The 22,524-nt window shown below is 46.5% G+C and overlaps 1 protein-coding gene across 2 annotated transcripts in view; it reads right to left on the bottom strand.

Annotated features, from left to right (window-relative positions):
- The window catches only part of LOC147890138 (phospholipase D beta 2-like), a 124,507-nt gene that overhangs the window by 47,212 nt on the left and 54,771 nt on the right, over nucleotides 1–22,524 (bottom strand). For both annotated transcript variants that reach the window (XM_087390179.1, XM_087390180.1), the window contains exon 8: nucleotides 3,089–3,262. In XM_087390179.1, the coding sequence (XP_087246305.1) occupies nucleotides 3,089–3,262 (174 nt within the window). The remainder of the gene's footprint in view (nucleotides 1–3,088; nucleotides 3,263–22,524) is intronic.

The raw sequence follows: 22,524 nt of genomic DNA, 5'->3' as shown, positions 1-22,524 counted from the left end.
GACCTCTCTCCCACCTGGACCGTTGCATATATCATGAGGCACCAAGAGGTTTGTTACTCTCATCCACAATAGATTCATTCCACATAATAGCAGCCATAAGAGGTGAAGGAGGCATCATGATGTTTGCAGAAGAAAAAATCCGTCGAGCATTGTCCATCCAATATCCACCTAAACAGGGAGGCAAGACCCAATGCACCAAAGGAAGAGAGATTCTGACCCCAATAATTCAACTTTACCTCCTAGGTCAAAAGAATCAAAGACTCCTAAGCCACTTTCACTCTCGTATTTAAGAACCCATCCAATCAACTCCAAAGAAAGTTCTAATAGGAGGCCTCTTAAGCTGAGAGATGGGGCTACAAACCAAGCAATGGCTAGAAAACTTGGTTGACAACTACCACTCTAGAGGCTAGATCCAACCTAATTGATTTCCAAAAAAGGAATTTCCTCTTGATACTCTCCATCATAGGAGAAAACTACTATGAAGAAGGGATTTATATGCCAATCTAGCAGCCCAAATAACTAATTGATAAACCTCTTTGAATCCTAGAAGTCAAAATCCACTTCCCATACAAGAGAGTCCTCATCACTGATCCAGATGCCATTGTATGCCAATTAATATGTGTCCCTGTTGCAAGGCAAAACAAATCCAAGGCCATCTTGAAAATAGTAAGAGTCTGAGGAGAAGCATCCAAGTAGATTGCAGTGTCATTTGTAAGCTTACTATCTAGAAGCTCCACATCCCGTTCGAGGGAGAGTTCAAAACCAAGGATGTCCACCTGGGAGGAGCAACTATCTTGTCCTAGCTTGACAAATCTCTAGAACAGAGTGGTAGGCGACCTGTCATGTGGAATGATAGATACTCAATGATCATAGGAGACCTCTTGGTACTTCTCATTACATGTGGTGGTCTGGATGGGAGAGAGGACACCCGCTCCCTTTGTGGATCCTTGGAAGGATTTCAAAAACCTTTCGGATGATCATAAGATTTAGTTGGCAAGTCAACTCAAAGGAAGTGAAAGAAGAATTGAGCAAATTGATGGATTCCTACCCTTGGATTGGGTTTTCATAGATGGCAGGCCTCACCATCGCTCTACATGGCATGGGACTTTGATGACATCCAGTATCCCACTTCAAATCATAGGGCTTCGATAAGGTTCAAAGATGAGAATGCCTTGGTTTTTTATGTTCACTCTAGAAGTAGTTATCTAGGTCTAGGAAAGAGGATATCCTTGTGGACATTGTTTTTGAGTGTGTCAAGGTTTTGGGTCATGTGGAGTAGTGTTTCTTTACTACATGTTGGTAATGGGGGATTTTTTAGGACAGGCATCCCACATCCACAGGTGGGGATTTTGACATTGTATTAGCCAATGTGTAGGTGAGAGGCATCCAGCCAGACGTGTTGGACTTGCAAAAGGAGCTAAACCCTCATGGCATTTGCTGATAGTGTAGTGGAACAAAGGGAGGCTCTTCTCAGGGTTTCTTACATCAACCCGCTCCCACTGTCTAGGATCCCACTGCAAGAATTTTATGAGGACACTCCTATAAAGCCAAATCCTCTAAGAGCCCACAAGGATGTCCTCCAAATGGGGGTCTAAATATTAGCCAAAAGCCAAAAAACGCTGCTCTAGTGTCCCACAATCCTGACGGCCTCAAAACATGCACCATGATGATATCCTCATCCATGGATCTGGATAATGTGCTTCAAGAGTTCACATCAAAGACTAAGGCATCCCCATCTGTATCTCATTGGAGACCTATGACCTAAGTAGGCTCTGGAAGTCTCTCAGGAATAGAAAAACCATGCTTTTCATTTGGCTCTCTATTCATGGAGGAATTGCAGTAAATTAGTAGAGGTCTAGGTTTGGAACACCTACACTTGACCCGCGTTGCCTCTTTACTGAGGAGTCTATTCAGCATTGTTTATGGGATTGCAGATAAGCTAGGGTTATCTAGAAAGAGATTTGCGGGGCTTTTGAGTAAATTTTATCCTTCCCCTTTCTTAATCAGCATTGTTTATGGGATTGCAGATAAGCTAGGGTTATCTAGAAAGAGATTTGCGGGGCTTTTGAGTAAATTTTATCCTTCCCCTTTCTTAATCAGCTAGGGCTTCATGTCCTGGCCTTAGGTATTTTATGAGATGCCTAGTTTCTCTTGGGATTTTTTGGTTCAATGTCAGTTAGTTGAACCATGCTCTCTGGATTCTATTCCCCCCTCTCCATACAAACCTGCACATGCCGTGGTGGACACAGGTTAGGAGTTGATAATGCACATCTCAGCCTGGCATATATGGAGATCCGAATGCACAGAGGCACTTGATGGTTTCCAGGTCCATCCTCTCACACATTGGCCAGTATTTGGATAGACACAATACACACTTTGATGATGATCTGGTGGAGTCTAGAGGGGTCTTCCATGGTTACCTCTTCCCCCAGGAGGATTACTTTCCTCTGGGAAGTGGAGAGGCTGTCCGTTCTTTTTGGAGTTTTGTATAGGTTTGAGGTGGTACTTTCACCACAACCCTGGATCTTTACAAGGATTGTTTCATAAGTAGGGCTCGACCCTCTCTACTTTTTCTCATGCTTTGCATGATGTACTCTTACCTTGAGCATTGCTCTTGGGATTTTTTCATAAAATCTTTTTCATAAAAAAACAAACTGCATTTCATAGAGTTTGACATGCACTTGGGAAAATTTTGTCTCAAGCTGATCGGCCTCATAGTTTTTTATTGTATGCCAGATGGCAAAATTTACTGTCAAAGAACATTCTTAGGATACAAGGTGTATTTTCTATGGGTTAGGAATAAAGGTTCATCAGGAGCCAGTTCTTGTGAGCATGAGGGGAAAAACCTTACCAAAAGAGTGGTTGGCATTGCAGAGGGAGAGAGACATTGAAAAGAAAAGGTGGGGGAAACAAAAGGGGGACCGGAATAGGCATAGATCATCCCTTGGAGGGTTCCCATATAATATGCTATGCTCTATCTCATACTTTAATCAGATTTACAATTGCACTTTAACGGAATAAATCCAATCTGGTTGGGACTGGATTCTAAGAGGATTTGATTTTGGAGCTCGGACTAGGGTGCAATTACCTGTCTGCTGTTTTTGGCAGGTGGAATTGAGGGTTCTAAATCATCTTTCTGCTCCTTCTCACGACTTCCCAGACAGAAGAAATTCAGAAAATCAGTAGGAAAATATGTGTCTTGCCATCCCACCTCTTGCAAAGCTTGGGCAATGAGTTTGTACATCATCTTCATTGTTTGATGCTGTTTAAGAAAGAAAAGATCCAATGTTAACAAGCTATTAGCAAACTGTAGACCTAACAAAAGACTTTGTATCCCAAATCTATCGAAAACATATGGCACAAAATCTGCATGTCTATACATGATATTCTAAAAAACATATGCATAAAATTTAAGTTGCTTATGGTCCACTGTTAAGCAAGAGTAATTATCTTATAAAGGGTGGCACATATAATAGGATTTCAAGACAGAAGAGCAGGTTATACAAAATACTTGGAATCTCCATCCACATCACGGAGTCACAGAAGAAGAGTATTGAGTGCTAAGCTTTGCAATTAAAATCAAAATTTGGTCAGGAATAAACCATGGTACCAAAGACCCATCAGGTATTAGAAAACCCTTGTGGACTGTGAAGCATCATCAGTATCATGCGGCATGTTGATAACTTAATATTAGGTGGAGGGTGATCTGATAGGAAATAGTGAAATGACTCGTAACTTCACGGATGTGAAGTCCACCTCAAGCACTAGCTTCCAGCATCCTGTCACTAGATGTGACTAATATGCATCCATCACCGTACTAAAGATGGTGTAAGCAAGTCCGTCCTGAAGCTGGAAAAAGTAAGCCCTTTTAAAAATGGTGTAGCCATATTGAAGATGACAAATCACACTAAAGGTGATAGATCACACAAAAGGTGATAGAGTCACATGGGAGGTGACTAGACATGCTGAAGGTGTAACAGACACACTGAAGGTGTCATATGCTAGCACTATAAATAATGTGGTCACGTTGAAGGTGATAGAAGCTATACTAATGGTGATCAACCATGGTAAGAGCTCTGAGCTGTGAATAATTAGGCATGCAGGGTTTGTAGAAGATAACCGGACGAGGTATTATGTCCTAATAGGCAGATAATATCCGGATAGTAGTTTAGATGTATTTAGGCATAGTTAAGTGCTTACAGATACGAAGGGTCACCACCTGTCAGGTGTACCTCTTCAATCCCATGCTTGGAAACATATGAGAGCTGGAATTGATACATGCCAAATGTTTCTGAAAGCTCACATATTTTTATCACATACTTGACTGTTAGCAACAAGATTTTCTTGTGCTCTTTACAAATTTGATAGATTTTTCTGCACAAAATTTCCAATGATGAAGAATTGGTCAAGCCCTTATACTTCTCTACTTCTAAAACAATTCATATGAACTTGACAAACTCAAAAAGCAGGCCGTCAAGCTGACTAAAATACTATCAATGATGTGATATCTTAGATTTTGTGAAGTCAAAATGATAAAGTTCCATCACAATTAAGTCCTTGTGTTTTTAATGCAGGGGCAAGAGGACACTCAATTTTTTCGGTGACGCCTTAATCGCCCCCACTTTGGTTTTGATTATTGTCAGTGCATTCTTCTTCCCCTAAAAGATTTTTTAACACAGAGATCATAATCTTTTCGTTGTCATGTTGTCTTCTTCCAATTTCCTGCTCTGATCTTGAGCAAGTTTCTTCTCTTCGATAATATTTCATGGCTTCAGGATTTTGTAGAGGGCCTCAAAGTCAACTTAAAAGTAAAAACATGTTCCCCATAAGATCTCTATTTGGTACTTCCTTACAACCAGCATGAAAAAACAAGGATTCTATTTCTTTCTCCTTCTTTTTCAAAAAGATTACTTCATTAGGTATGAATGAAAGCTGCAAGAGCAAGCTCAAATGCGGGAGTACATCATGTCATGCAGGAGAGAAAAAACAGCTCAAAAGGAGCTAACAAAAATCCAAGGTGGAGGCTGAAAATGCCACCTCAACGCTGAAGAAGACTCAGAGCAAAACGGAGATCCTCTCCAAATTCTGAAAAAAGTATCTCCTAGCTGTAACTGCTCTGGAGGATCCCTGCATGCTCACCCAAATGGCCATCAGTGTGTGTATAGTATCAGTCCATATACTGGCAGGAAGGGAGAACCTGTGAACCCTCCATCACCTCCGTACATTTGGCCCTCCAAATATGCCAAGTTGCAATGCTAGCCGGAATCTCCCAAGATGTGTCTACCGAGGCATGAGCAGCTCTGAAAAGAGTGACGGGAACATCTTGGAGAGAGCATGACTCCACAAGTGTGTCGTCGTATAAAGAAGGATGAGTCTGAGTCATATCCCTTGAAAAACACCTGAGGGCCAGTAAGAGATAACTATGCCACTGATCCCCAAGTCATGAAGAAGGGTGCTCTATGAAATATGCAAAGAATCCTCGCAACACCCTTCCAGAAAGTCCTCGCATGTCTACACTCCCAAAGGCAATGCTATACTGACTCAACTGCTGCGTGGCATCGAGGACAAGTAGGGTCAGCCCCGAACCCGGATCTCCACAGGTTCAGTGCAATCCCTCCATGAATAGAAAGCCAAAAGAAGAGAGTGATCTTTCTATTTCTGAGGGATTTCCAGAGCCTCCTCCAAAAGTTTTTTTGCACCTCTGCAGGAATTTGAAAACTATTCCAATGAGGAGCTCTGGAGGGCCTCCAACCTCTACTACTAAGCTGAAATCTCTTGGTATTTCTGACTGTGTAACGAAAGAAGGGGATGCTCCTCTCTTGGTACCCTTCATCAACCCATTCCCACTCCCCTGGGTCCCACTGCAAGAACCTGATGGAAGAACCCCCATATAACCAGAGTCTCCAAGACCCAAGTGCCAGGAGAACAGGGTCAGGATCAAAATACCAATGTGAGTCCGTGCCCCACTCCATGTAACCTGCAATCCTAATAGGCTGGAAGGCAACCTCCAAAAGAATCCATCTAAAGATATGAGAAGTCTACCTCCCAACTGAACACTCCCAACTGAACATCAAAGACAAGGGTCTCCTCATGTCCATCCCGCAAGGCAATAACCTAGTAGCGGAGATATCCTAGGAGAGGGATATCTCCGCTACCAGGTCGAGTAAGGTTTTTCATCCGGCCTCTTCCTCTCACCGATGAGGATTGTTAGTTGGAACGTTCAGGGCCTCGGAGGTGTACCTCACCGCCGCCGTAGGCAGCTGATTCGTAACCAACTTCATCCAGGTGTTACTGGGGGCCCCATCGATATTCTGATGATTCAGGAACACAAATTGGATGTCAGGGATTGTGCTGAGTCGGGTAAGCTTCTCTCAAGCCATACTTTTTTGTCACCCGCCCAGGGGAGGTACTTGCATTTCTGTTTCTTCTTCGATGCTACCCTTGGTGATTGGACATGGGATCATAGTTCCCTCTAGAGCTCAGTGGATCATTCTTTTGATTGGTGGGCGTAAGGTTGGTTTCTTTAACCTCCATGCCCCCAATTCAAGAGGGGACTGTGTCCTTCTATGGAAGAAGCTGCTTTCTTAGTCTTGCATTGCAGAGTCTTGGATCATTGGGGGTAATTTCAGCATGGTTGAAATTCCCACAGACAAAAGAGGAGGTAGGGAAGGTGGTATCCATTTCCTAGAGAGAGCAGCTTGGGATGCCTTCCTTTTTCAATACAGTGGCAGAGATGCTTGGCATGATGATGCTTTCCACAGTCAGCTACAGTAGTCACTCCTGTTTTCTTGGTCGAACAGGAGGTTGCAGATGCCTATCCATGCACGGATTGACAGATTTTATGTGGGTGATTGGGCTCTGGACCAGAGGTGGGACAGTATGCATTACATCTGGGGTGTCCACTTCAGATTATTTTCTAGTTGTTCTGTTTGTTTCAGATTCTCATGTGAGGAGTCGCTCTGCCAGTATCAGGATTCCAGACGCCTTCTACTACGAAGAGGAGGGCCTCACAAAGGCAGTGTTGTGGACTTGGGGTATCTCACATGCACGATGGGCAGCTTTTCCCGTTAGATATAGTTGCAGCCCTCTCAGATATTAGCGACTTTTATCACTCAATTGCTCATATCAGGTGAGGTGAGATCCTCAGGCAAGAGATAGGTATCCGCCAGCAGTTGGCTGCTCTTCAGAGGGAAGAGCATAAGAGGCCTGCAGATGCTTGGGTTCAGGAGCGCCTTACTACAGCAAGGGCTCAGCAGGAGTCATTGTTAGATCAGAGAGCAAAGTATGCCTTTCATGCCAGAGAGTCATTTTGGACTTAGATGGGAGGTAGGGTGAACAAGCAGTTCTTCTCTGCTCTTGGCCCAAGACATAGTAAGGAGATTAATTCACAGATCGTTAACTCAGACGGAGTTTTACAGACAAGCCACAGATTTCTATGCCTCCCTTCTTACAGCAGATCCTGACACACAGGCTAGAGATGATGCTTGAGTTGTTATTTGGCAGCACTTACCTATGTTGGTGACTGGAGATATGATAGTCTCACTTGATGCACCATTCACCAACATAGAGTTCAGGACTGCCCTCTCGGCCCTTCACAAGGGCAAGTGCCCTGGTTCAGATGGGCTTACACCCTCTTTCTTTATTTCATTTTGGGATCATATTGGGGATCACATTACCTCAGCCCTACGGTGGTATCCGTTCCCTAGAGAGAGTAGCTTGGGATGCCTTCCTTTTTTCGGTACATTGGCAAAGATGCTTGGCATGATGATGCTTTCCATAGTCAGCCGCCGCAGTCACTCCTATTTTCTTGGTCGAACAGGAGGTTGCAGATGCCTATCCATGCACGGATTGACAGATTTTATGTGGGTGATTGGGCTCTGGATAGAGGTGGGACAGTATGCATTTCATTTGGGGTGTCCACTTCACATTATTTTCTAGTTGTTCTATTTGTTTCAGATTCTCATGTGAGGAGTTGCTCTGCCACTATTAGGATATCAGACGCCTTCTACTACGAAGAGGAGGGCCTCACAGAGGCAGTGTTGCGGACTTGGGTATCTCACATGCACGATGGGCAGCTTTTCCCGTTAGATATATATATATATATATATATATATATATATATATATTTCAAGAAATAGACTTCTATTAAGTAAGAGAAAAAACCCGCGAGAGCAAGCTCAAAGCAGAATACATCATGAAATCATGAGGATAAATAAAACCCCCTCAAAGTGAGGTGGAAAACAACCAAGGCTGAGGCTGAAAGTGCCACCTCAACCCTGTAGGAGTCTCAGAGAAGAAAGGAGAATCCTTCCATTCCCTGAAGAAAGAAGCCCTCCTAGCTGAGGCTGCACGGGAGTCTCCCTGCATACTCATCCATACAGCCATCAAAGTATGTACGGTGTTTGTCCAGATACTAGCCAAAGTGTGCGAGGGATGAATCTGAGTACCCTCCATAGCCTCTGTGCATCTGGCTCTCCAGATATGCCAGGATGCCATGCTCGCTAAAATCTCCCAAGAAGTATCCACAGAGGCATGTACATCTGTAAAAGGAAGGTGTGGTACCACATCCAACGAACAGGACTCAATCTAATGACGTCCAACCAAAATGGCCCGAGAGGAGTCAAGTCTCTCATAGAATACCTGAGGCCCTGTAAGAGAAAGCCAAGCCACTGAGCCCCATGTCATAAAGAATGGGGAGTGGGCAAAGTGACTGAAAATCCTGGCTACCCCCATCCAAATCATCCTCGCCTGTCTGCAATCCCATAAACAATGCTGAATACTCTCCAAAGCAAAGAGGCAACGAGGGCAAGTAGGGTCGGCTCCGAACCTGGATCTCCAAAGGTTCACTGCAATCACACCATGGATAGAGAGCTGACCGTGTAACGAAAGAAGAGGATGCTCTTCTCTCAATGCCCTGCGTCAATCCACTCCCACTCTCCAGGGTCCCACTGCAAATACCTAATGGGAACTCCCTCGTAGAGCCAAAGCCTCCAAGATCCGGTGGAGAGTAGTCGGGGGTCTGGGTCGAGGAACCACTTTGAATCTGATCCCTGCACCAAAAGACCTACAATCCTGATAGGCTGAAAAGCAGACTCAAGCAAGATGTCCTCTGTAGATCTGAGCAATCTGCCACCATCCTGCACACTAAAAACTAAAGCATCCTCCTGTGCATCTCGAAAGGCCAGCACCTAAAGCGGAACACCGCCTCTCATAAAAGTACCTGCCCAAGTGAAGCAAGTGAGTGGCATATCATTTGTGTCTACCCAATCCTCTAGAAGGGCTGCCTCAATCTACAAGATCCTCCCTGCACTCCCTCTGAGATGACTTGTCAACTGAGATTTGGTCTCCTCTGGAAGCCTATGGAAAGCTTTCCAAGACCCCAAAGATGATGCAGGTCCCCTCCCCCACCTGGACCACTGCATGTAGAGTGAAGCCCCAAGTGGTCTGCCATGATCATCTAAAATACTGTCATTCCACATGATGGGTTGCCTATCAATCTCTTCACGAGAGGAAGGAGGAATCATTCGAAGAGTGCTCCTGAAACTGGCCCATGCTTTCAAAATGGCAACCATGAGAGGGGACGAAGGTGATCTGAGGTGTGCTGTGGTGAAGATCCACCTAACACTGCTCATCCAGTCTCCTCCTAAAGAAGGTGTGCACCTCTGTATGCTGCTAGGCCTTCCACGGTTCCTGCCCTGGCATAAGTCCCTGCACCACCAACTTGCAAAGTAAAGCTCTGCACTGTAAATCTAGATCAATAATATTAAGACCCCCTTCCTGTGTAGGGAGGATGAGGATCTCCCAAGCCACCCTGGCTAAGGCATCTGCTGTGCCATCAAGCCCACTCCAAAGAAAATTTTTGATCGGTCTCATGAGCTGAGTGATGCAGTCCCTAGAACAACACCAGCAAGAACAAACAAACCAGGCCGTGGCCAAGAGGACCTGGTGGACCACCACAACCAGTTATAGCTGCAGCCCTCTCAGATATTAGCGACTTTTATCACTCAATTGCTCATATCAGGTGAGGTGAGATCCTCAGGTAAGAGATAGGTATCCGCCAGCAGTTGGCTGCTCTTTAAAGGGAAGAGCAGAAGAGGCCTGCAGATGCTTGAATTCAGGAGCGCCTTACTGCAGCAAGGGCTCAGCAGCAGTCATTGTTGGATCAGAGAACGGAGTATGCCTTTCATGCCAGAGAGTCATTTTGGACTCAAACGGGAGGTAAGGTCAAAAGCAGTTCTTCTTGGCCCCAGACATAGTAAGGAGAGCGTTTCACAACTTGTTGACTTGAGACGGAGTTTTACAGACACATCCAAATGCTGTCTTGCAGGTAGCCACAAATTTCTATGCCTCCCTTCTTATAGCAGATCCTGACACACACGCCAGAGATGATGCTCCAGTTGTTATTTAGCAGCACTTACCTATGTTGGTGACTGAAGATATGATAGTCTCACTTGATGCACCATTCACCAACATAGAGTTCAGGACTGCCCTCTCGGCCCTTCACAAGGGCTTACACCCTCTTTCTTTATTTCATTTTGGGATCAGATTGGGATCACATTACCTCAGCCCTGCGCGGCATTTGGGACTCGGGTGAGATGCTAGACTCACTCACGGAGGGCCTCATTCATCTTATCCCAAAAGGGGGGTGCAGGAATTTAGTGTCTCAATGGAGACCGATCACTTTGTTGGGTACTTTGTACAAAATCTTAGCAAAAGCAGTTAGCCTACATTTGCAGCTCTTTCTTCCAGATCTTATACATGATACGCAGACGGGATTTGTGCATGGCAGGAGCATCTTCGATAACATCTTCTCATTTTGGGAGGCTTCTGACTGGGCTATGCATAATGGCCATAGGCTTTCCAATCTACTCTAGGACTTTGAGAAGCTTATGAAAAAGTAGACTTGGGCTTTCTAGAGGGTACCCTCACTCTCTTTGGATTCACAGATGCATGGATCAGAAAAAAAATCATGCTGGAGCTCAGTGCTAAAGGACTGGTCTGTCTGAAGCATTGTACCTGTTGTATCTGGGGAATCAAAAACTACCTAAAAGAAACCTCGACCAAGCAAACGGACATCTGTGAGGTGCCCTACGAGGTCTCCAGGTAAAGCGGCGAGCATCCAGTCCTTGGCATGTAACCTGGAAGGGTGGGACCCATGGAGAGGGATATCTCCACTACCAAGTCGGGTAAGGTTTTTCATACGGCCTCTTCCTCTCGCCGATGAGGATTGTCAGTTGGACCATTCAAGGCCTCGGAGGCATACCTCACCACTGCTGCCGTAGGCAGCTGATTCGTAACCAACTTCATCCAGGTGTTACTGGGGGGCCCATCGATATTATCATGATTTAGGAACACAAATTGGATGTCAGGGATTGAGTCGGGTAAGCTTCTCTCAGGCCATACATTTTATTATTATTTTTGGGCAGAAAAAGAGTGATTATATTAATTCAAAACATTTTTGTACATCTTCAAAGCTCATCCAAAAAAGGAGTGTTGTTCACATATGACCTTTCTCTCTTACTACAAGAGTGATAAGCACCAAAAGAAGTAGATTCCTCAATAGATATTGAGAGGAGCTTCTCAAATATGAAAAGAGAAGCTAGAGGATTCCTCCTTGGAGTTAGTGGTGTGTACTGAAGTATCAGAGGAGTAACATCAGAAAAGTTTCCAACAGGAGCAGTAGAAACACCCTGGCTGGGGTCAATAGACATATCATCTATATCCTGAAGCTGAATAGGTAGCATAACGCCAGTAAATCTCTGAGTCTGAAAGGAAGGGACATAATCAGCAGAAGGTATTTGAGTGGAGAGGCCAGCAGAGAGAATTTGAGTGCATGCGCCATAAATAACAAGAGGCAACTGAGCTGAAGGGTCCACAACAGCAGGGGGAGACTGAGTGAAGAAGCCAACCAAATGAGGCTGAGTAGAGGGGCCAACAGCAGCAGAGGGAAACTGGGTTGAAGGGGCAGCAGAGGGACTCTGAATATAAGGACAAGAAGTTGCAGGAGGAAACTGGGTTGAAGGGCCAGCAGAGGTAGAGGGAACCTGAGCGAAGAGGCCATCAGAAGGAGGCTGCAGAGGGAACCTAAGTGGAAGGACCAGCTGTGGTAGTTCTTCTCTGCATGAAGTTAGGCAACTTTGTGTGATCATCAGAAATAAAACAGTAGCATTTGTGTCTTGAAATATCTGCATTCAATCTTGAGTGTTCAAGATTATAGGCACTTGTGAAGAAATCAAGGCGCCTTTTGTCATGTCCCACCATGAAGCAAACAAGGCGGCAGTACAAAGCTCTTTATGATTAAACTGGAAATTATCCAAATGAACCAGAGAGCATTAGCTCTTATTTTGGAACCAAGGCTCATGCCTTATTTTGCAAGCTTCACCTAGTAGATTAGCTTTCCAATTCACAAGCTCTCCACACCCTATCTGAATAAGTTTCCAAACTCTTCTAGCATGAGGGCAAGCAACAAATAAATGAACAATATCATCCATGGAGTCCAGACATCTCAGACACTTGCCATCTCCCTTTCCTATACTGAGTCCTCTAGCATTAGTCCAAATTGCTTTATGGAGAATAAGCCAAGCAAGGCAAGACATCTTCTCTGGAACACTTTATAAACCATATTCTGTTAAATCTGGCATACCAAATAGCTCTATCATCTTTCAATTTCCATCTGCCATTGAGTGTTCTAAAGAGATCATCCATGTCAGCAGTAGGAGTTGGTATTGGAAGTAAGGAAGAGCATCCTACCCAACTGAATTCTTTATGCATACAGATGACAGAGCCTCCTTTCCAGCTAATTTCTCCCTTCCATAAGTCCAACCTCCCCATAACCATTTTGATTGGTGAGGAAAAATTCCCTTCTAATTCCATTTGAAGAGTTCTCTGTTCCACAACTGCCCCCAAGATTGAATCCCCTTCTAATAAAAAAACCAGCTGCCATAGTAAACTGTTCATCTGTTAGTATGCAGCTTTTGAAGATTGTTGAAACCCATACTGAGTTAATTACCATAAAAGCCCCTTTACCAGAAAATTGTAAAAAGGCTTTTATATCTTCAAAGGCACCCCAAATAGACTACAAAGGGCTTCCTTTGGCCTTGCAGGGTTCAGGGTTGAATATAGCTGAAGTAAGGGGATAATTTTTCCATTTAGGAGCCCTGCAGGGTCTGATGAGTCTCATATTTCTCATTAAAAGCTAAGCCCAGTCATCTTCTGGATGCAGTAGAGCTGTGATTATCCAAGTAGCTGAAAGCTTTTAGGCAGCAGCTGAAATATCTATCACACCTAACCCCCCTTCTTCCCTCGGCTTAATACAGTAACTCCATCTTACCTTAAAAATTTTATTATTTCCTCCCCACAAAAATAATTTGCACAATGAATCTGTCAAGTCCTGCTTTAGATGGAGACCAGCAAGAAAGATAAAATATAGCTATGGGGTAGAGACAATGGTTGTGTACCAATCTCCTTCCAGCCAAGTTTGTTTGGAAGCTTCTCCACTTATCCAAAATTTTCTGAAATCTGTCTAAGACCCAATCCCACCTTTGCTTCATTGTGACATCAAAACCCATTGGAATGTCCAAAAGTGTAAAAATTGTGCCCTTTTGAATTTTTTGACACCCCAACTGCTGAAGAACCCCTTGTTCCTTGCCACTGAGAGTATCATACCCTGTTTTCAAAATCAGATCTACCCTATCTGGAGAGGCCTTTTATAAGTCTTTTTGGGAACTAGTTGGCCCTTATAAGATTTTTTCTAAAGCTCTTGCTCTTAGATTACAAAGTAAACTAATTAACATTTGGGAAGGGTGTGAGTATGCTAAAGAAACTAGACAGGATATATGCTTTCTTTTGATAAGGCATATGATAGATTAGAATGGGATATCTTTACAAGACGTGGGGCTGGGTCCTTCCTTTGTGTCACCAATGCTTCAGCTAAGGTTTATGGCAATGGGAAGTTGAGTGATCCTTCCCTTGGCTCCTCTCCTATTTGCTATAGTAGCAGTTGCTCTTGGTTGGCTCCTTAAAAGCCAAATCCAAGAGGGAAGTCTCCAAGGGATTGAGCTTATGAATGGTAAACAGCTTGTCTATCAACAGTTCAGATGTCAGGCCATACTTTTTGGTCCCCCGCCTTGGGCACCAGGGGAGGTACTTGCATTTCTATTTCTTCTTCGATGCCACCCTTGGTGATTGGACATGGGATCATAGTTCCCTCTAGAGCTCAGTGGATCATTCTTTTGATTGGTGGGCATAAGATTGGTTTCTTAAACCTCTATGCCCCCAATTCAACAGGGAACCGTGTCCTTCTATGGAAGGAGTTGCTTTCTTGGTCTTGCATTGCAAAGTCTTGGATCATTGGGAGTGACTTCAACATGGTTAAAATGTCCACAGACAAAAGAGAAGATAGCATCCGTTCCCTAGAGAGAGTAGCCTGGGATGTCTTCTTGTGGCAGAGATGCTTGGCATGATAATGCTTTCTACAATTAGCCGCAATCACTCCTGTTTTCTTAGTCGAATAGGAGGTTGCAGAGGCCTATCCATGCACGGATTGACAGATATAATGTGCATGATTGGGCTCTGGATAGAGGTGGGACAGTATGCAGTACACCTAGGGTGTCCACTTCAGATCATTTTCCAGTTGTTCTGTTTGTTTCAGATCCTCATGCGAGGAGTCGCTCTGCCAGTATCAAAATTCCATATGCCTTCTACACAGAGGAGGGCCTCACAGAGGCAGTGTTGCGGACTTGGGTATCTCACATGCACGATGGGTAGCTTTCCCCGTCAGAAATAGCTGCAGTCCTCTCAAATATTAGCAACTTTTATCAGATATTAGCCCTCTCAGTTGCTCGTATCAGGAGAGGCAAGATCCTCAGTCTTAGTATAGATCTCTTCATGATTCAGCCCATGGATGAATCTGACTAGCAACTGGCTGTTCAAGAAACGATCATATAAAGCACAATGCGAGTTCAAATTCTTGAGTCGACTAATGAAATCACGTATCAGAAGAGGCGAGATCCTCAGGAAAAAGATAGGTATCCACCAGCAGTTGGTTGCTCTTCAGAGCGAAAAGCAGAAGAGGCCTACAAATGCTTGGGTTCAGGAGCGCCTTACTGCAGCAAGGGCTCAGCAGCAGTCATTGTTAGATCAGAGAACAGAGTATGCCTTTCATGCCAGAGATTCATTTTGGACTCAGACGGCGGGAGGTAAGGTCAAAAGCAGTTCTTCTCTACCCTTGGCCCCAGACATAGTAAGGAGAGCATTTCACAGCTTGTTGACTCAGACGGAGTTTTACACGCACATCCAGATGCTGTCTTGCAGGTAGCCACAAATTTCTATGCTTCCCTTCTTACAGCAGATCCTGACACACACGCCAGAGATGATGCTCTAGTTGTTATTTAGCAGCACTTACCTATGTTGGTGACTGGAGATATATAGTCTCACTTGATGCACCATTCACCAACATAGAGTTTAGGACTGCCCTCTCGGCCCTTCACAAGGGCAAGTGCCCTGTTTCAGATGGGCTTACACCCTCTTTCTTTATTTCATTTTGGGATCAGATTGGGATCACATTACCTCAGCCCTACGCGGCATTTGGGACTCGGGTGAGATGCCAGACTCACTCACAGAGGGCCTCATTCGTCTTATCCCAAAAGGGGGTTGCAGGAATTTAGTGTCTCAATGGAGACCGATCACTTTGTTGGGTACTTTGTACAAAATCTTAGCAAAAGCAGTTAGCCTACGTCTGCAACCCTTTCTTCCAGATCTTATACATGATACGCACACGGGATTTCTGCATGGCAGGAGCATCTTCGATAACATCTTCTCATTTTGGGAGGCTTCTGACTGGGCTATGCATAATGGCCATAGGCTTTCCATTCTACTCTTGGACTTTGAGAAAGCTTATGACAGAGTAGACTGGGGCTTTCTAGAGGGTACCATCGCTCGCTTTGGATTCACAGATGCATGGATCAGAGGGGTGTTAGCTCTCTACAGATCAGCCCATAGCCTGGTTTTCATTGGTGGAGTCGGGGGAGACAAGTTTCAGATTACCAGATCGGTCCATCAGGGATGCCCTTTAGCCCCCTTTCTCTTTTATTTGTGGCCGAAGCTATGAGCTATTACCTTAGAGATCAAGCTGATATTATAGGACTGAGTCTTCCGTTGAGGCAGGAGGATGAGCTATTTTTTTTTTTTTTCCATGAAAAAGACTTCTATTAAGTAAGAACAAAAACCCGCGAGAGCAAGCTCAAAGCGGAATACATCATGAAATCATGAGGATAATAAAAAACCCCCTCAGAGTGAGGTGGAAAGAAACCAAGGCTGAGGCTGAAAGTGCCATCTCAACCCTGTAGTAGATTCAGAGAAGAAAGGAGAATCCTTCCATTCCCTGAAGAAAGAAGCCCTCCTAGCTGAGGCTGCACGGGAGTCCCCCTGCATACCCGTCCATACGGCCATCAGAGTGTGTACGATGTCTGTCCAGATACTAGCCAATGTGTGCGAGGGATGAACCTGAGTACCCTCCATAGCCTCTGTGCATCTGGATCTCCAGATATGCCAGGCTGCTATGCTCGCTATAATCTCCCAAGAAGTATCCACAGAGGCATGTACAGCTGTAAAAGGACGGTGTGTAACCACATCCAACGAGCAGAGCTCAACCCGATGATGTCGAACTGAAATGGCCCGGGAGGAGTCAAGTCCCTCATAGAAAACCTGAGGTCCTGTAAGAGAAAGCCAAGCCACTGAGCCCCAAGTCATAAAGAGTGGGGAATGGGCAAAGTGACTGAAGATCCTGGCTATCCCCATCCAAATCAATCTCGCCTGTCTGCAATCCCATAAGCAATGCTGAATAGACTCCGAAGCAGAAAGGCAACGAGGGCAAGTAGGGTCGGCTCCGAATCTGGACCTCCAAAGGTTCACTGCAATCCCTCCATGAATAGAAAGCCAAAAGAAGATAGTGATCTTTCTATTCCTGTGGGATTTCCAGAGCCTCCTCCAGAAGTACCTCTGCTGATCCGCAGTAATACCAAAAGTCTCCCAATGAGGAACTCTGGAGGGTCTCCAACCTCTACTACTGAGCTGAAATCTCCTGGCATTACTGACCGTGTAACGAAAGAAGGGGATGGTCTTCTCTCGATGCCCCGCGTCAATCCACTCCCACTCTCCGGGGTCCCACTGTAAATACCTGATGGGAACTCCTCCATAGAGCCAAAGTCTCCAAGACCCGGTGGAGAGTAACTGGGGGTCAGGGTCTAAGAACCACTCTGAATCTGATCCCTGCATCAAAAGGCCTACAACCCTGATAGGCTGAAAAGCAGACTCAAGCAATATATCATCTGTAGATCTGAGCAATCTGCCACCATCCTGGACACTGAAAACCAAAGCATCCTCCTGTGCACCTCGGAAGGCTAAGACCTGAAGTGGAACCCCGCCTCTCGAGAAAGTACCTGCCCAAGTGGAGGTAGTGAGAGGCATATCATCTGTGTCTATCCAAGCCTCTGGAAGGGCTGACTCAATCTGCAAGATCCTCCCTGCACTCCCTCTGAGATGTCCTATCAACCCTGACTTGGTTTCCTCTGGAAGCCTACGGAAGGCTTTCCAAGATCCCAAAGAAGAAGCAGGTCCCCTCTCCCACCTGGCCCACTGCATGTAGAGTGAGGCACCCAGTGGTCTGCCACGATCATCTAAAATACTGTCGTTCCACATGATGGGCTGCCTATCAATCTCTTCCCGGGAGGAAGGAGGAATCCTCCGAAGAGAGCTTCTGAAACTAGCCCAAGCTTTCAGAATGGCAACCATGAGAGGGGATGAAGGTGATCTGAGGTGTGCTGAGGTGAAAATCCATCTAACACTGCTCATCCAGTCTCCTCCTGAGGAAGGTGTGCACCTCTGTATGCTGCTGATAAAAAAGTCCTTCCACGGTTCCTGTCCTGGCATAAGTCCTCGCACCACTATCTTGCAAAGTAAGGCTCTGCACTGTAAATCTGGATCAATAATATTGAGACCCCCATCCTGTGTAGGGAGGATGAGGGTCTCCCAAGCCACCCTGGCTAAGGCATCTGCTGTGCCATCAAGCCCACTCCAGAGAAAGTTCCTGATCGGTCTTCTGAGCTGAATGATGCAGTCCCTAGAACGGCACCAACATGAACAAATAAACCAGGCCGTGGCCAAGAGGACCTGGTTGACCACCACAACTCTAGAGGCAAGATCCAGCTTGGCTGAGCTCCAAAAGAGAAGCTTCCTTCTGATGCTCTCCAACACGGGAGCAAACTGCTACGTGGTAGAAATACCCAAGCCGACCTGGCAGCCCAAATACCTGATAGGCACACCCCTCTGAACCCAAGTGAACCCTATGTCAAGTCCCCAAACTGGAGTGTCCTCATCACTGATCCAAAAGCCATTGGATTTATGCCAATTTATCTGCGCCCCTGCCGCCAAGCAAAATAAATCCAATGCTGTCCTGAAAGAAGTCAATGTCTGTGGAGAGGCATCCAAATAAATCGCTGTGTCATCAGCCAACTCACTGTCAAGCAGCTCCTCTTCTCTTCTGATAGTAAGTCTCAGCCCAAAGATGTCAGCTTGAGATCTAACATAGATGCTCATAGCTTCGGCCACGAATAAAAAAAGGAAAGGAGCAAGGGGGCATCCCTGACGGACTGATCTCGAAATCTGAAATCTCTCACCCCTTACCCCACCAATAAGTACCTGGCTATGGGCTGATCTGTACAAAGAGGAAACACCTCTGATCCAAGCATCAGTGAATCCAAAGCGTAGTAGGGTGCCCTCCAAAAAACTCCAATCTACTCTGTCATAAGCTTTTTCAAAATCCAACAGTAGAATGGCAAGATTCTGGCCACTCTGCACGGCCCACTCTGAAGCTTCCCAGAAAGAAAAAATGTTATCAAAAATACTTCTGCCATGCACAAATCCCGTCTGAGTGTCGTGGATAAGATCAGGGAGAAGTGGCTGCAATCGGAGGCTGATAGCCTTGGCCAGAATCTTGTAACAAGTCCCCAGAAGTGTGATAGGCCTCCACTGGGACAATAAATTTCTGCTACCTCCTTTTGGGATAAGGTGGATGAGGCCCTCTGTAAGCGATTCAGGCATCTCGCCAGAGTCCCAAATGGCCTGCATGGCTGAAGTAATATAGTCTCCAATCATATCCCAAAATGCAATGAAAAAAGACGGAGTGAGGCCATCTAAACCTGGGCACTTGCCCTTGTGAAGGGCTGAAAGTGCAGTCCTGAACTCTGTGTTGGTGAAAGGTGCGTCAAGTAGAACATGCAAATCCGGATTCACCAACACTGGGATACTCTGCCAAATAGCCTGTCTAGCATCCTCTATATCGTGTGTCTCAGGATCAGCAATAAGGAGGGTGGCATAGAAATCTGAAGCTATGCGTAAGACGTCATCTGGCTCTGTCTGTAAAACCCCATGTGAGTCAATAAGCTGAGATACACTCTCTCTACTATGTCTAGGGCCAAGAGTAGAGAAGAAGTGTTTATTGACTCTACCACCCATCTGAATCCAGAAGGACTCCCGTGCATGAAAGGCATACTCTGCTCTCTGATCAAGCAATAACTGCAAGTGAGCCCTCGCTGCAGCAAGGCGCTCCTGAATCCAAGCATCTGAAGGCCGTTTCTGCTCTTCCCTCTGCAAAGCTGCTAACTGCTGGCGAACACCAATCTCACGTCTGAGAATATCTCGTCTCCTGGTAGAAGCAACTGAGCAGTAAAAGTCGCTAATACCAGAGAGGGCAGCGGCTAAATGTGAAGGATGTGGCTGCCCTCCCTGGACATGAGCAAACCATACCCGTAGGGCTGCCTCTGTAAGGTCCTCCTCTGTGTAAAAGGCATCTGGGATCCTGATGCTGGCTGATCGGCCTCTCAAGTGAGGCTCTGAGATAGCCAAAACAACAGGGAAATGGTCTGAGGTGGAAACCCCTGCAGCAATGCATACCGATCCCCCTCTGTCAAGTGCCCAGTCATCTACATAAAATCTGTCAATGCGTGCATGAATAGGCATCTGTTGCCTCCTGTTCGACCAAGAGAACAGGAGGGACTGTGGCTGAATAAGAAAGGCATCATCACACCAAGTATCTCTGCCACAGAAACGGAAAAGGAAGGCATCCCAAGCTGCTCTCTCCAAAGAGTGAAGTCCGCCTTCTCTACCCCCTTTTTTGTCTGAAGGTAACTCGACCATGTTAAAGTCACCTCCAATCACCCAAGAATCCACAATGGGGGCCCAGGAGAGCAAAGTCTTCCACATAAGGACACGTTCCCCTCTAATGTTGGAGGCATATAGGTTGAGGAAGCCAACCTTACGCCCTCCAATCAAGAGAATAATCCACTGAGCTCTAGAGGGGATAATGACTCCGTGCCCAACAACTAAGGGGAGAACCGACTGCGAAACTGAAATAGAAGTGCCTCCCCTAGTGCCCAATGCAGGCGACCAAAAAGTATGTCCTGAGAGCAACTTGCCTGACTTGGCACAATCTCTATAATCCAGCTTGTGCTCTTGAATAAATAATATATCAATGGGACCACCAGTAACACCTGGATGAAGCTGATCCCGGATCAGCTGTCTGCGGCGGCGATGTGGGACGCCACCTAGGCCCTGTATGTTCCAACTGATAATCCTCATCGACGGGAGGATGTAGAGTGGAACACCTTACCCGACCTAGTGGCGGAAACAAACCCCTCAACAGGGGAAGACCTCCTGGATGGAGGGAAGGAACCCAGTGGAGGAAAGTCAATAGGGGAAAGAATCCTGGCACCTGAAGAAGAAGCCCTGTCAATAGGAAATCCAACCACTGGCTCCCCAAAAGTAGCGGGAACAAACTCCTCCTCTGGGAAATCTGAACTCTCTGCCAAGGCTGAAAATGAGTTCCTGTGGAGCAATCCAGACACCGGAGTACGAAGGATCCCTTGTGAGGGAAGAGGATCAACAGTGTAAGCTATCCCCTTCCCCCTGTCCAAGGGAGGGAGTGAGGAAGGCTCTCTACCCGGTGTCTGCCCAGCCGCGGAAATCTCTCCGTCCTCAAGAGGAACATCTGGCAGTGCTGGATCTAAGGAAGAAGCTGCAACTGGGGAGGAGGTCGAAGCTTCAGCGTCTCGGACTGTGCAAGGTGAGACAGGAAGGACAGCTCGAGGTGAAGCAGAGTCTACTAAGGTACCCTCGTGAACTGAAGGAGGGACCTGCACACGTACTGGAACCCACTGTAAAGCGTCACGTGTGCCTGAGGGAGGTGGGGGTCGAGGAGCAGGACCTGTACCACCCCCCTGGTGAGGCCGAGGAATAGGTACTGGACCTGTACCACCACCTGACTGAGCAGGACCGCCACGTGAAGAAAGAGGAGCAGGAGCTGGACCTGTACCACCCCTCTGTCGAGGTCGAGGGGCAAGTGCCGGGTCTAATCTCCCCCCCTGTCCCCCCTGTCGATGCCCTGAGGCGGTAGCTGTACCAGAGGTCTTCTTAGGCCTTTTCTTCTTTCTGGGACAATCCCTGGCAAAGTGTCCCGAGGTCCTGCAAATCCTGCACTGGTCCTGCCTGCCTGAAATCTCCACTCTCTGGCGAAAAAAGGAACCATCCGGGCGCTGTATCATGACATGGTCCATCTCGAGGTTAGGATCCTTGCAAAGGACCCTAACTCTAGGAACCCCATCAGCCTTGGTTGCCTCTGCTGCAGTCAATGGCAACCCAGGGAGGGGTGGGATCTCAGCAACTACGCCAAAATGCTCCCCAATAACAGAAAGAAGTCGATAGTAGACCTGGGGAAGCCCGGGGAACCTGATGAAGAGCGAAAAGAAATTCTTATCTGCCTCAACTGGGTCGAAACCAAGGTGAAAGGCTTCAAAGAAGATCTTCCTGTGTCCCAGGTGTAAAAGCTCGGCCTTGAGCACAGTGCTCGCAGCTTCTGGAGTGTCAAAAACAACCTGGAAGAAACCTCGTCCCAGAAGGCGAACATCTACCAATCGAGGAGCGAGGTCTGGGGGGAGAGCCGCAAGCATCCAGTCTCTGGCTTGGGATCTGGAAGGGTGAGACCCGAAGATGCGTGCTAACAAAGTGGTAGAGCACTCAATCTCTACATCCTTCCTGAGCTGCTGCAACTCGTCTTTAGAGAATGTGATAGTTTTCGCGGCCGGTGGAGATGGAGTAGGATTGGCTGACGGGGAATCCATCGCCAATCAAGGTGAGGAGGCCGACTCGAACAGGAAAAAAGGCTCCTTCCGTTCCAAAAGAAACTGCGAGGGGCAAGGGAGGGGAAAGGAGGCTAGGAGGAAGCAGGGGGGAAGGGGAGGGAAGGAGGAGAGGGGCTAAGGTGAGAGGGGAGAGGGGCAAGGAGGGAGGGGAAGGGAGAGGAGAAGAAAGGGAGGAGTGAGAGGAGGAGAGGGGGCGGGAGAGCAAGCAGGGAGGGGGCGGGACAGCAGGGGAGGGGGCGGGACAGCAGGAGAGGGGGCGGGACAGCAGGGGAGGGGGCGGGACAGCAGGAGAGGGGGCGGGACAGCAGGGAGAGGGAGCGGAGCAGCAGGG

This window comes from Dipteris shenzhenensis, chromosome 19 (genome assembly GCF_047967505.1).
Source record: "Dipteris shenzhenensis isolate YYH24624 ecotype China chromosome 19, Dip_SZ_1.0, whole genome shotgun sequence".
In the NCBI taxonomy this organism is placed as follows: domain Eukaryota; kingdom Viridiplantae; phylum Streptophyta; class Polypodiopsida; order Gleicheniales; family Dipteridaceae; genus Dipteris; species Dipteris shenzhenensis.
This window is presented reverse-complemented; position numbering and strand designations above follow the sequence as displayed.